We start from the raw sequence: 15,011 nt of genomic DNA on the forward strand, positions 1-15,011 counted from the left end.
CTATTCTATTCTATTGGTTGTACTTCACTAATCTGAAAGTTTGGTCTCATGGTAGGATCCTACCCCTTAAATCTCATGGGTCCCAAGTTTGGTGTTCCTGTTAATGATAATAGGTAAGGAGGCCAGACATGCCCAGAAAATGCCTCATGGAGAGAAGGAGTCAAAGAGCAGGCATCTGAGGGGCTAGCTCCTGATGCTACCACTGACTTGCTGTGCATCCCTGGACAAGCCTCCTTCACCTCTCTGGGGCTGAAACCCCTCTGCCAAATATAGATGATGCTTGCTTATTTTCCCAAGGTTCCTTAAGGGAAAATAATGGCTGATGTGAGGAGACGCAGAAACCCAAGTTACCATGCAGATGTGAGTTGTTGTTTGTTGTGATTTGGGACAAGAATACCAAAGGCTCAACACCAAGGCTTTCCAGGAGATAGAATCAGTTCACTGATGTGTGACCTAATCAAACAGAGAAGACGGTAGAGGCCAGGGTGAAAGAGTTATGGAACTCTTCCTCTGCTTTTCATTGACTGCCTCAGCCAAGCAGTGTCCCCAACTAAAGCCAGGAAGAGCTTTGCAAATTGATTCAGAAGGCAGTGGTGAACTGGCAGAGTTGGAGCCATGACCATTAGGACCCCAGGCTTGGGGGACAGGTGGGAAGCCAGTTCTTTGACTCTTTAACAGGCAGAGATGAGAGGAGACCAGAGAGGAAAGAATAGGAGGGAAAGAAGGAGGAGAAAGGAGGGAAAATAGAAAACAAAACGGAAGAAGATAGCAAAAGCTAAAAGAAGCAGTATTGGAGGTAGGAGTGGTAGAGGAGGAAAGGAGTGGCCTTGTCCCCACCCCTACCATGGGACCAAGAATCCTCAGTGGGAGGGACCAGGTCTTCCCAGCCAGACCTGATCTACCTGGGAATACATTTTATGCCTCCCCTATCAGATTATGGCTCTTGCAGGGCCAGGGCTGGGCCTTCTCCCATCAGACCATGGGCTCCTACAAGCGGGGACTACCTTAGCCATTTCATATGGGGACTCCCCAAGGAAAGGGGAATATACTCCTCCTATAGCCAAGACCTGTCAGTGGGGCCCATCAAACCATTGGGGCCCACCCCTCTGCCTGCCTGATTACCCTCTTTTCCCCATCCCAGGGTTCACAGACACCTTCAACATAGACACCAGAAAACCTCGAATCATTGCTGGCTCCAGGGCTGCCTTCTTCGGCTACACAGTGCAGCAGCATGACATCGACGGCAAGAAGTGGTGAGTGAGAGCTGCCTCCCCAGCCTACCCTAGACTTCCCCACACCTGTCCCCTCCACCAGCTGCCCAACATGGCTCTCACATATGCAGACACCCCCACGTCCAGTGACTTGATATCCTGTCCCAGCTGCCCAGGGTCTGCCCCTGACTGTGAAACCTCAAGCATTCCATAGCTGGCCCTCGATCTTCTCATCTGAAAAATGGGGATGAAAACAACACAGGGAGCAGGCATCCTAGAACCAATAGTTACTATCTATCTCTCCCATTTGCTTATTGTTTACTTTGTTTTATTTTACTTCATATACTAATTATAGTTATTTTGAAGTCCGTGGCTAATGCCAATATCTGAAGCATCTTCAGGTCTGCTTCTAGTGACTATTTCATCTCATGACTATTGGTCATTTTTTCCTGATTCTTTCCCTGTTCAGTAATTTTTGTATTTTATTCTATGGTGAATATTGTGAATAGTACACAGTAGAGACTAGGTTATGTTATCTTCCTTTAAAGAAGTACACATTTTGTTCTGATAGGCAATTAAAATACTGAGGAAATCACCTAGATCTTACCGTGGCTTGATCTTACTGTGGCTTGGCCTGGGCCTTGGTTAGGGCAGATATCATCTTGTTTTGTCCTTACTTCTGGGCTGTGGTCTTTATTCCTAGGGCATGGATTTTCTGGGATCTCAACTGAAAGCCTGTAGTATTCATTAAAGTTTCTCCATTCAGACTGAGCATGTACCCCAACATATCCCAAGCACTGGACAGTCTCTAATATCTCTTCCCCAAGGGCTCTTCTCTAACAGATTTTCTAGAGTCTCCCACTATGCATACACAACTTAGAAGCCAGCCAAAGATCCTGAGGGGAAATTTTAGCAGAATTTTGGGGGCTCTTTCTCTGTGGCTCTCTCCCTCTGCCTGCCCCCACCAGACTCTAGTTTCAGCCCCAACTCCAATTACTGTTCCCTCCATGCAGCAAGACTGCTGCTCTCTGGATTCCATTCCCATACCAAAATAAGGAAAATGCCTTCATGGAGAGGGCTAGGTTGAATGTGGCATTAGCTGCTGGGGTTCCCTTTTCTCAAGTACTGACCTTTGCGTTGATTGCTGTCCAGTGCCTGAAAATAATTGTTCCATGTGTTTTATGTAGCTTTTGCAGTTAGTTTATGGCTACAACTGAAAGTCCTCTTTCCTATTACCAACTGAGATTTCACTTCTCCGACCTTCCCTTCCCATCACTGGATGAGTTGCCCCCATAAGGTTTGTATTTCATTTTTTATAATGTTTATCAAGCTGAATAGTGATCACCTTTTTTCCTAAAAATGAGGGGTACACTCCTTGGCAATTAGTAGATGCACAAAAGAACATGCTTTGAAAGACTAAATTAATGATTTAAACCTCTCTCACCCTGCCCAAACATAAGAGGCATAACATCCAAACTTTTTACACAGGATGAAGGTTTAAGGATGAAATAGAACGGGCTTTGGCAAGATTGAAATTGTTTTGACTCATATTTGTTTATTAAGCTTCTGTTAATAAACTTTACTAGACTCTGCAAAATATTAGTATGAGTAAGACATGGTTTCACTCTCAAATAATTCACAGACCATTTGAGGAGGCCACACTAATACCCCTGAAATAATTAAATTATACAAGACAAAATACAAGCTGGTGTTCATTATGTTTCTCTTTGTGAGGCCACTTTCTCCATGAGGCTCTCCAGATCCTTCTCCTAGCCTAAGATGGTCTGACCCTTCCCAAGCCCTCTCTTCTGGTGACAATATCACTTCCTACCTTATGTTGGAGTCACTTAGGCGTATCTCCCCTCCTGGACACCATCATCCTCTCCCAGCACAGCATCTTGCTCATAAAAGAAACTCATCCAGAGTTCAAAAGGAGAAATCTGCATGCCCAGGATCTCTGGAAGGGCTTCATGGAAGAGGGGCATTTGAGTGAGGTCTTGGAGGATGGGCCTAGATGAGCAGTAATGTAGGATAGATTCAACTCCTGGTCCTGTTTGCTGATCTGGGTACATCATGGAAGGGGAGTGGTATTGTACTGGAGCCACTTGACCTCGGCTTGTTTTCTGCCATAGCTCATGGGCTGGGAGAGCCAGAGAGAGGCCTCAGAGTCCCAGGGAGCCGCAGCTCATGCAGAACGATCTGAGGCCCACAGGACTCTTCAGGAATCCCTGTCCTCACTGCAGGGATACCCCTGCTCATCTTACTTCCTTGCTTCCCCTCTGGCCCCCATTTTTCCTGTCCTCTAGGCAGCATCTCAAGAGTTGTATTCAGACCTAAGCCCCTGGGGATGTTGATCATAGGGAAAGAGGTTGATGCCATTGTAATTTGGGAGATGCTGGCTGGACATGATGCATGGGGACGGCCCCAGGGGTTTGTGTTGGTTCAACTCCCTGCCAGGAGACACCTTAAAGGGAAGACAAGTGCAAGCAAAGGCTTGCCGTCCAAAGATGGCGGCTTGGGGGGAGGTCTTGGGAGAAGCTCTGTTTCCCTGCACCTCTATTAGCTGGTGTGTAAAATGGATATGAACATACCTATCTCAGTGCTAGGCAAGGTCAAAAAATACCTGAAATGTGAATGTGCAGAGCAGGAAATTGGGGATTGAATTCCTTACAGCCAGCAAGAGGCCAAACCTGAAATTGGGCCTCTGCAACTTGGTTGAGCATCTTTCTCTGACCCAGGCTCTTCCTGCCTCCTGGGTATGGACTTGGATCCCAGGCCCACATCTCCTGGGCCTGTAGTGAGGCCACAGAATCTGTGTTTTAAAGAGCTCCCCCAGGAGACTCTAGCAGGGGGAGGGGGACTCCTGAGGATCACCATCTCCACTGGAGGGAGCGATGTGCCAGTGTGGAACCACATCACTCCCCAGCCCCTGCCCAAAGACTCAGCTCCCAACCCTGCCACATAGAAGGCCCCTCCCCCAGCTATCATCCACCACAGGCGCCTATGAGGCCCAGCCCCCATTTACCAGACTGTGGGCCTCCTTAAACGTCAAGGGCACCCGAGCCTGATGGAAACAGTTGGAGGATGAGGGGAAAGACTTGGTGGGGATGCCACTTTATTTTCTGAGCCCCTCACCTCCTGCCTATGGGGCCCCCAATTCCAGGCTCAAACTGGTCAAAGCTGGTGGACACAATTTTGAACAGTTTCCCACATGCCTCGGTTTTAGCAACAATAACAACATGCACAGACACACAAAAAGGAAAAAAGAAAACAAATTCCTCTTGTGCTGAGTATTCTCTGCTCCTGCTTTTAAAGCCCCTGTGTATTTCCAGAGAAATTTAATCCATATGACTCTAATGCATGTACATTGAAGTCATTAAATCAGTTGGTTTTTAAAGTCTTCAGTTCCCAGGAGCAGGAAGCCTCCTCGTGCTGAAGAGAAACAGAACTAGGCCTCACGGGCTTTCAGTTTGTCACTGAAGCTCTCACCCCTTGGAGAGAGAAGCCTCAGCTCTCGGCAAGGCAGGGCATTTGGCACTCTCCCATCAAGGGCAGTGGGGAGCGGAAGCCAAACAGCCTTAGTGGGCTCCGCAAAGGGGCCCCTTTGGAACTTAAACCCCTTTGGGCTTTAAGAACAAGAGGGTATGGCAAGTTCCCTGGGGTGCAAGTTAGGGACATGAGCAACTTGTGAGAGAAGTTGGCTTGTCCCCATTTTACAGATGGAGGAACTGAAACGCAAGAGAGAGAGAGGACATAATTAGTAAGGCTCTGAGCCAGGTCTGGAGCCCAGATCTCATTAGGCCCAAGGGGGCCCAGAACAGAAGCAGCCCCAGCCCAGAGGCCAGCTGGAACCTACAGTCTTCCTTTAAGGTGCCCCTCCCCACTGGCCCCGCTGCTGGCCTCACAAGAACCAAGGCAATGGTGTCCCTAGGACCCAACACTAGCAGATTCACATAAATGTACTGAGCCCAGCCAGGAAGGGAGGGTGTATGTTCATAGAACCCGAATACTCCATGATAAATACCAAGAGAGGGCACACAGAAAGGATGGTGGGAATCCATGTGATGGAGAAAGTTCTAATTCAGAAAGTGGAGGGAATCAGGAAAGGCTGTGGAAGAGGGGGCTTTCAGATGGGTAGGATTTCCATGGGCAGAATGCACATGGGTGAGAGAACTGGAGGGACTAGCATGGATATTTATACAGAGATGGAAAAGAAGAGGCCATGTTTAGAAAAAGGATACTTCCCATGTGGCTAGAGGAGAAGGTGCAGAAAGCCAAGCAGGGAGGTCACAGGCTGGGAGGGTGAGGAGAACACCAGAGAAGGGGACTGTATCTGGGAGGCAATGGGGAGCCAATGGAGGTTTTAGAGCAGGAGAGTGGTTCATCAGAGCTGTAATTTCTGGAGTGCTCAATTTGGCTACTATGTGGAGGAGGGAATTGAGGGAAGGAGAGCCTGGAAGTGAGGAGGCTGGTGGGAGGCCTATGGAAGTCTAGGCGAGTGGAGGGTATAAGGCCTGGGGCTTGAGGAAGGGGCCTGCTTTGTGAGTGTCAACAGTTCATTCATTCATCCTTGTGAGCCTGGTGTTAGGTCCTGGGAATCCAATGGTGAGCAAAACTGCAAAGTCCCAACCCTGAGGGAGCTCTTCTTCTAGTGGGACGAGACAGGTTGTTAGTTTGCGCATTGTCTGTCCAGTGGTGATCTGGGCAACAGAGATGCATTAGGCAAGGGAAGAGGGCTTATAAGTGTGGTGGCGGGGTGAGGTGAGTGCTGCCACCTTATGTAGGTCACCAAGAAAGGCCTCAGTGCTCGGGTGATAGCCATCAGAGACCTGAAGGAAAGGGAGAGTGCGACAATCATGGATACCTGAGAAAAGACTCGTCTAGGTGGAGGGAATGACAAGTGCAAAGGCCCTGAGGTAGGAAGATGCTTGGAATGTTCAAGGAACAATGTGTGTGGTTGGAGTCGAGTGAGTTAGGGCAAGAAGGAGGCAGTTGAAACAGTATGAAAGGTGACTGAGGGCAAATCTTGCTGACTGGGAAGCCAACAAAAAGGCAGGAAAGCCAAACTCGGCAACAGGAGACCAACTTTGGGGGAACATGAGCTAAGCTTTGGTCCCACTTGGTTTGAAGTATCCAAGGGTCATCGGGTGTAAGTCATCAGCTGGCAGCAGGGGCCAGAGACCTTCAACTGGGTGGGGAGATCAGAGCCAAGATTCAGATGTGTTTGGGAGAACTACATTCTAAGAGGAGTGATCAGAGAGAAGGAGGGGGCTGCGGAAAGCACTGTCAGATGCCTATGGGTATGAGTGGGGAGGAGGGAGAGAGAACAATCAGAAGTATGGGCAAAAGGGGGTGCAGTGTCCCAGAGGGCAGAGGAAGGGAGAACTGCAACAGAGAGGGGGTGGGGTTATCCCGAGTGTCCCTCCGGGAAGTAGTGGCGGGGCCCAGCTGGGGAGCATACAGCGCTGGGCAAACCCATACAGGACCAGAGCCCTTGCAATGGATGGAAATGCCCGTGATGTGAACTTAGGCACACAGAGTCAGTCAAGAGCTCTCCAAAGGACTCCGTGCAACATCTGTGAAGTCTTCAGTTCCTACTCTAGATCAAGTGGTTCTCAAACCTCAGTGGGTGTCAGAGTCCCTGGAAGGCTCATTGCATGGGATCCCTGGGCGCCAGGTCCAGAATTTCAGAGTCACTAGGTCTGGGGTGGGACCTGAGAATGCACTTATCCAGCAAGTCCCCAGGGGCGGCTGGTGCTGTCAGTCTGGGGACCACACTCTGAGAACCACAGACTAGAGATTTCTGTTCCCGGTATCTTAAGCTGATGACAACAGGCAGACACTAAATGACCAGAACTGTGTAGGTGCCCCCATGTGTGGGGAAATGGGGACTTGGGGAGCCACAGTCAGCTGGAGGTGAGGCTTGAGAAAGATCTGCTCACCCCTCACTGTCATCCCTGGGCATCCTCCTGTCTCTCTGAGCCCTTCCTCTACTTTCTCCTTCCTTTGGATATTCTTTTTTCTTCTCTTTGCTCATTTCCTCTTGCTAGTTTCCGGATTTCTTGCCCTGCTCCTTACTAGGTGATACCTATTTCACCTAAGTTCTAATTGGGGTAAGGTGTTGATTCTTTCATAGCATGGACCGTCTAAATGGACATTCTGAGATAAGTCCCACTCATGATAGAATTGGGGGTGGACTGGAATGTATCCACAAACACCAGGTGTCAAGCCCAAGCCCGGGGTGCCCTCTGGCCCTGCCATTCTCTCCTGTCCCAGCCCCGGCCAATTTCCAGCCTCTCATTGGTGGCCCCTTCCCTCGAGGTTGTGGCAGGTCTCATGGTTGGCAGAGCTGTCCTGCCTGGGCACATAAATGAAGACACACTGAGGGGGCTTTTTACTAAGGAGACATCTAAGCTTCGGAGCCACATGGACCTGGGTTCTGTTCTCTGCTCAGCCACTTTCCAAGCCAAGGGAATGGAGCACTTTATAGCCACTTTCTGGACCACATTTTCTTCATCTGTGAAATGGGCGCAATGATGCCAGAGCCCAAAAGGGCTTTCCTGAAGGTGAAATAGGAGATGGTGTAGGAAGTGTCTACTGTGGGCAGATTTTGCTGGAGTTATATTTCCCTGCGCTGGTCTATGCTCCATAAAAGAATATGGTGTCCGGGGAGAGGTTTCGGGGAAAAGGGCCTGAGTGACTGTTGCTTGGGCAGAACGGCGGGTCTTCTCCAAGCCCGTCCCTCCTCCTCTTTGGTGCCCTTATGGGCAGTCAGGCCTGGGGCAGATTCAACCTTTGCTGCTATAAAATTGCACTGTGGGGCAGCCTAAGCTCTTCTCCTGGCTCAGGCCCCCAGAACAGCCTCCCAAGACCACAGGGCAGAAGTGCCCTCTGCTATTTTCTCTTGGAACAAATAAAATCTGGTACCATGAGTCATTCTGGTTAAAGGATAAATCACTACAGAAGCAAAGCCCAGGGCAGGATGAAACCATCCAAGGCACCAGAGAGAGGAAGAGAGAGAGAAAAACTGTGCTGGTGGGGAAACGTTGGCTCAGGGCCCAGGCCCCCAGCCGAACCCTGCAGGCAGCGCACGCCCCGGAAAAGCGTGAGCTGGGGTGGGCAGGAGCAGTGGAAATCCAGACAGCTGTCCTTCCAGACCAGAGCCCGAGGCGCCTTCAGGCCCTCAGAGACACAGAGCAGGCTCTGAGCTGCCAGGGAGAGCCCACAGCGGGAACTCTGGGGCCATGTGCACAGGAGAGACTAGGCCTGCGAAAGTTTTCCAGGCATCCCACATCCGCAGATACTGCTTCTGTTCTTGCCTTTTTCTCTCTCCCTCTCTCTTTTCTTTCTCCTTCACCATCTGCTTCTTTTTTTTCTTTTTAAGGCCACAACCACACAGGGAAGTCCCAGGACTTGAAGAGTATGTCAGCTAAGGCTCAGGTTACCCACCCCCCCATGTGCACACGCATGCATGCGTGCGCGCATGCACACACACACACACACACACACACACACACAGCTGGTCAACCTGAGGCCCTCGGGGTCCCGGAACAACCTTAGTGCTGAGCACAGAAAGGCAGAGAGCCAACCATTGCATGCTTTGAGGGTAAGTGGAAACATTGCAAGGAAAGTCTCCAGGTTACTAACCTCCTTGAAAGCAAATAAATTTCATTTGGGCAGTTCAGGGAAGCCAGAGGGATTTGCGAACTCAGCATCTTCTCCACCACCACCCCCACCCCAACCCCCCCCCCCCATACACACATACCCCAGGGGCCTATGGTCTCTTCCACCTGGCTCTTTGGCCTCTGCCAGCATGCTCTTTCAAGGACCCGCAGCGAAGGACAGGGAAGGAGGGCTCCTCATATGACGTGGAGAACAAACTGATGCTGAAATACACTCCATCTTGAGAATGGCTTTCTATAATTTCATAGGATTGAATGAATTTTCAAGACTGGTTATTAATGGCGCCTTAGCCCTTTATCCGCAATTCTCATAACTGACAATAGGGGGAGCAAGGCCGGCCAGTAGGCGTTCCTTAACATCAATCATCTAGGCTTCCCATTGATGTTACAGCTCAGGGCTAACAACCTGTGCCTCCATGCCTTCCGGCTACAAAATGTGAAAGACTAAGCTCCTTATTGAAAACCATAATTGGAAGAAACATGCCTTAAAGTTATATTCAGTTATAAAACCAAATCAGTGGGCTGTACATGCCTTTTCTCACTAACCTCAACTGTGATGGCCCACAGCTTAACTTAACCCTTGCTTTCTCCAGGCTTGGACAGAATACCTCCTTCTAGCTTTCCCTGACTACTTTGTGAAGAATTAAGAGCTCTTTGGGATTTCAATCTCTTTTCAATGGCTCTTCTCTTTCACATGGCTGCATCCCTCAGACATACAGCCAATGGCAAATGCTTGCCGTTGACTCAAGACCGTCTTGACAAGGTTGCTCTTGCCTTCTGTGGAATCTCTAAATCCTTTCCACTTTCCCTCTTGAATCACTTATTCCTGGTTTAGCTGTGATGAGTCACCCTGAGCCAATAAAGCAGACAGACGTGGAGAGTTATACACAAAGGCAGTTAAGAAAAGTGGCAAAGGATCCCCAAGCGTAGGGCTTGCCTTTGATTTGTCTTTGCCTGGCACAGACCCAAAGAGGGAGGAGGGGAGGATGGTTCTAGAAGTCAGGCTATGACCTACCTAAATCTCAGGGCAGCCCTAAGCTGGACATTCTGGTGGTAAAGAGGCTGGGGACAGTGACTCCACATGGGAGGAGTTGGTGAGAGACTGAAGTATGGGTGGGGGGCAGCAGAGTGTCCCATGCCGGGTGCCTACTTCATAGCATCAGGTCCTCTTTGCTTCTCCCCTACCACTGAGCCAGGGATTTTGTAAGCCAAGAGGGAGGATGATGGGGTTGATGTAATGACAGATTCTATCCATCCAGTGGTTGGAGGGAGTCTGCTGCCTCCGTGCTTCCTTATGGCTTCTCCAATAATAATGCTGTAGGAAGAGCCATTACTCACAATCCAGAGGGAGAGGAGGGAAATGAATCTGAGCTCTGAACCAGACAGAAAGTACTTCGAAGGATTTTGCATAGCCAGTAATTCCCTGATGCAACTCAGGGCTGGTGTCTGTGTGTCCCGCCCTCCTGTGCCCAGAGCCAGAGAGAATGAGGCCCCAGAGCTGCCCAGTAGACAGCTGGGTGACTTGGGTTAATGTCCAAGGAAACACCTAGCACAAGCTCAGACACAAGATCAACTGCCCCGTCATTTGGGCGTGCATTAGTTTATTTGCTTGTTCATACAAAGTGCTTTCAAAGTCCATGTTTGTTAAGTAGTGTTTGTTAACAGTTTTATGACCAGGCATCCTGTCCCCAGTTCCTATTATCCTGTTTTCCATTATCTCAAAGCCTAGTAATCACCTCATAATATAATCCAGGGGTTCCTCAAGCTGGCAGAACAGAATTGCCTGCAAAAGTATTGAAAAGAATACAGATTCCTTAGCCCAGTCCAAGACTTGCCAAATTAGAATCTGTGGAGGTAGGAATCCATACTTCTAAACATACCCACACAAGTTGGATGCCCAGCCAAGTTTCCGGAACCACTGATTTAGGGGGTCTGTGAGTTCTCATGGATTCGTGGGTTAGCTCCTTTCCAGGCTTACACTGAGAGTGACCCTCAATTCCTGAACCCAAAGGCATGGCCAGATGCAGGAATTAAGGACTCTGGAAAGTGGGGGGAGGGGGCAGGGGGTTAATCTGATCAGGGGGAAATGTGATGGTCTTCGGCAGGTAGGCATCTAAGCATCTATATACAGTTCAGGTCACATTAGGTAGAGTTCTCTGAACAAGCGAGGGGAGAAGGGTGGGAATTTGGGGTGTTGAGGAGATGCGGGTGGGGAGGAAGAAGGGGGATGAATGGCATGAGCACAGCTGAGAATGACCTCACGCCGAGCTCTGTGAAGGCAGGCACTTGTCTGTCTCTCTGGGTCCATCCCTGACCCATGGGAGCCTTTGCCACAGCAGGTGCAGTAGAAGCACGCCCACAGCCTGGCCCCGTCAGGACTCGGCGATCATTCCTCCTCGTGGAGGGCTAGTCACCTTGCAAGGCTCTATCTAGCAGCTGCCTGCTCCAGAAAGGACCCCCAGATGGCTGAGCTAGTGCCCTTCCTCTACATCCCCACCACATCCAGGGCCCCTCTCGTAGCGCTATCCTCTGCCCTGAAATCACCAGGGGCTTGTCTCTCCACCTGCTCCCAATTAAGGGTGTGGACCAGGCTCCATTTGGCTTTCCATCCTCAGTGCCCAGCTCATACGATGGGTTCAGTGTCTCCTTTGCACTGAATCTGCCCAAGCTGTCATTTCACAGGTGGGGACACAGGCCCAGAGAGGGCTTCCCCCAGGTCACTAAGTCTGCCTGGAAGCAGATTGGAATTAACTATAAACATAACAACAAGCCCCAAATTTAAAAACGGCATCTGTTGTTTTGCCTCTTCTCCTCTTTTGCTCCACTCCCCAAATCCTGCTGATGGAAACCACAGTAGACTCAGTAGGACTAAGAAGTATCCCGTCTGCACCTCGGCCTCTACCCAGAGCCTCTGACATTTCTTCTTCAGCCAGATGCACATAAGTGCTTGTGCGATCGCCTCCCCCAGCCTGAGGAGCAGTGCCACAAGCCAGGGCTGGGTATGCTGGTCACATTTTGGGTATCACCAGCCTGACCATGACCCCGAGGAAGGAGACCAACACGGGGCAGAGAATGGCGGCTTCCGTGGCCAAGTTTGAACTGAGGAGCTGCCACGACATTGAAACCATACGTTCCACTGAGCAACATCTGCCCAAACTATCTGCGTGTTTACATTTCATTTTCCGAGGAAAGAGTTGTTCTAGAACTAGGGGGAGAAAGCAACTTTGAGTGCAGCTTAGAAAAACAAGCAGGTTTATTGGACATTTTGAAAAGAGAAGGGGGGATCCTTATGCTCCCCTCTCCAAAAGGAGACCAACCCACAGTCACCCTCCTGGAGAGCACCAGGTCACATTCCAAAGTCAGTGTCCCAGCTGCAGAAGGGGTCCTGGCTACCTGCACCCTAAGAAGCAGAGTGAAGATTCAGCTCGTCTTTGCCAAATGAGCGGTGTCTTTCAACTGTCCATCTGCATATTCACTCAACAAGCAATTATGAAGACTAGCTGTGTTCAAGGTACTTTGACCAGCATCGAAGGGGAGACTTAAAGGTGGATCGGGGTCTCTCTCTGCAAATTATCTAAAGGAGAGAAAAAACAAAGCTTCGTGGGAAGTGAGAGAGAGCTTTGAGCTGAGAGATCAAGGAGGGCGTCCTGGAAGAAGAGGCACTGACGAGTGGATGGAAGGAGGCAGGCTCAAGAGTGTGGAATTAGGGGACCGCACACACAGAGGTAGGAAGGAGAGTTCCAGGTCTAGTGAAAACTAGAACAAGTGGCCCCGAGAGACTGGCGGCTGGGTGTGTGAAGGGGAGGGGCACTGAGCTAAACGGCACAGGGGGCCACTCCGTTCTTCACGGTCAGTGGGTCAGGTTCTTGTTTTCCTTTCCAGTGGGCTGAGATTGTCCTTTGCGGTCACCTTCCCTCACTCTTCCCTCTGCTGCAACTTAGGAAAAAATGCTGTTTGGATGTAAGCTGAGGTGGACCCAGAAGTTTCCAGGAACAAAGCAGAAAGCCAAACTTGTGAATGAGGTCAGCAGCTGTGCTGATGCTTGTCAGGCAGGCTCTGTGCCCGAGACGATGGGGGCCGGCTCCAAGGCCTGCCCGCACAGTAACAGGCATGAGTTTTGTCCCCATCGACTACACTGCCCCACGTAGCTAGGCCTGCAGAGTTTTTATTCATTAGGGCTATGAAAGGCCGCACCTCCAAGCTCTGTCCATACCCCCAGTGAGCAGCCATTCCTCTGCTGGCCCTGTCGGTGGTAGGATCCACCATGGGAAAGACAGATCCATGGGAGAGGCCTGTCCTGAGCTGTTTGGACAGGAGTTTGCGGAGTCCCGGCACCCAGGCTGGGGGGGGGGGGGGTGGTCATCAGCTCTACTACGTGTCTTGTCCCTTTGACCTCTAGGATTCTTTACCCTGTGGGAGGGGGCACAATCAGAGAAGGGTCAGAGTGGGCACCGGGGCAAGGGGCCCGGGACCAGCTCTAAGTGTGACATTAATATATACTGACATGGAAAGTTGTTTGACTACAAAATAATTAAGTGAAAATAGTTCACTACAGAACCGTATATGCAGAATATTCCATTTTCCAAATTTGCTCTATAAATACCTAGAAGGTTTTCTGTGCCCGTATTGCTCGCGGTGGCTATCTATAGAGGGCTGGGTGAAGAGGAAGGGGGAGGCCTTGCATATGATACTTTGCACAGTTCTGCACTATGAACTTCAGACAGCAAGCGTATATCACTTATGTGTTAAAGTAGGTGTTTCTTATGTATTTTCTTGTGACCCAAAGAAACAAAACAAATAAAAAAACAAAAATTCCTGGACCATTCTGGGACAGGTAAGAAGGGTGCCGTGGTCATGATCCCCAGATGTAGTAAATATTCCTGGGACGCACGTGCTTTTTCACATGTCTGCAAGACCTCACATCTGCTTCCTGCCTGAACACTTGGGAGCTTCTAAGAATAGATTCCTGGGCCCTGTCCCCCACCTGGTTGAACGAGACCCTTCTGGAGGTGACGCCCAGGAACCTGCATTGGTAACTCCCCAGGTGACTCTGATGACCAGCAAGGTCTGGGACCCACCACCCTCAAAACCCCAGTAGCCCAGGTGTGTTCAGTCCCATTCAGTAGATGAAAACACTGAAGCCCAGGGCAGTTAACAGCCTTATTTCAGGTGTTGTTTCCTCCAGTAGAGCTTGTTCACTCTCCTGGCTGGATTAACAGGTTTTGGGAAATCAAGGAGGGTCTATGGTCGGCCGTCCCAAATTGCAGGCTATGGGATCACAGTCATTCCACTGAGCCAGATGATTGGCTAACTCATCCAACAATTGTATTTTGGGGAGCTGACCTGTGCCAGGCACTCTCGTGGGTGCTGGGTGTCTAGAGATGCAAACCTGGCCAACAAGGTCCTCACCCCCTTGCATCTCACATTCTACTGGGAGATAAGGATGATGAACAGGGGGCTCCCTGCTCAGCAGGGAGTCTGCTTCTCCCTCTGCCTACCGCTCCCCCTGCTTGTGCTCTCTCTGTCAAAAAAAAAAAAAAAATGATGATGAATGGAGGGGGAAGCATCTTCAAGGACACCTAGGTGGCTCAGTTGGTTGAACGCCTGACTCTTGGTTGGGGCTCAGGTCCTGATCTCATTGTCATGAGATCGAACCCCATATCAGGCTCCATGCTAAGCCCAGAGTCTGCTTAAGATTCTCTCTGTCTCTCTCCCTGTGCCCCTTTCTTTCACTCATGTTTGCGCTCTCTCTCTCTATCTCTCTCTCTCGAATAAGTAAATAAATCTTTAAAAACAACAACAACAACACTGCGTCTTCAGAGAGGGCGAAGTGCTAAAGGGAATTAAGGCATGGTGGTGAGACAGGAGGGGCAGGTGGTCAAGAAAGGGGTGGTCAGGAAAGGCCCCTTGCGGGGAGTGACCTTGGAGCTGAGCCCTAAGTGACAGACCCAGTCGTGTCACATTCAGAGCCACCCTGATAAAAAGGGGGGACAGGCAGGTGAGCATCAGGGAGCCAATACAGAGCTTCTGCAGGCAGAGTGAAGAGGGTGGAATGGATTTGGGGCTTTGAGCCCAGCCAGGTTCACAGGTTACCCTGTATATCATGATTACATGGGTC

At 50.1% G+C, this 15,011-nt stretch overlaps 1 protein-coding gene across 1 annotated transcript in view; it reads left to right on the forward strand.

Annotated features, from left to right (window-relative positions):
* The window catches only part of ITGA11 (integrin subunit alpha 11), a 110,647-nt gene that overhangs the window by 28,380 nt on the left and 67,256 nt on the right, over positions 1-15,011 (forward strand). The window contains exon 2 of the mRNA XM_082736979.1: positions 1,142-1,253. Within this exon, the coding sequence (XP_082593105.1) occupies positions 1,142-1,253 (112 nt within the window). The remainder of the gene's footprint in view (positions 1-1,141; positions 1,254-15,011) is intronic.

The sequence above is a fragment of the Mustela nivalis genome (genome assembly GCF_964662115.1).
Source record: "Mustela nivalis genome assembly, chromosome: 6".
NCBI lineage: Eukaryota > Metazoa > Chordata > Mammalia > Carnivora > Mustelidae > Mustela > Mustela nivalis.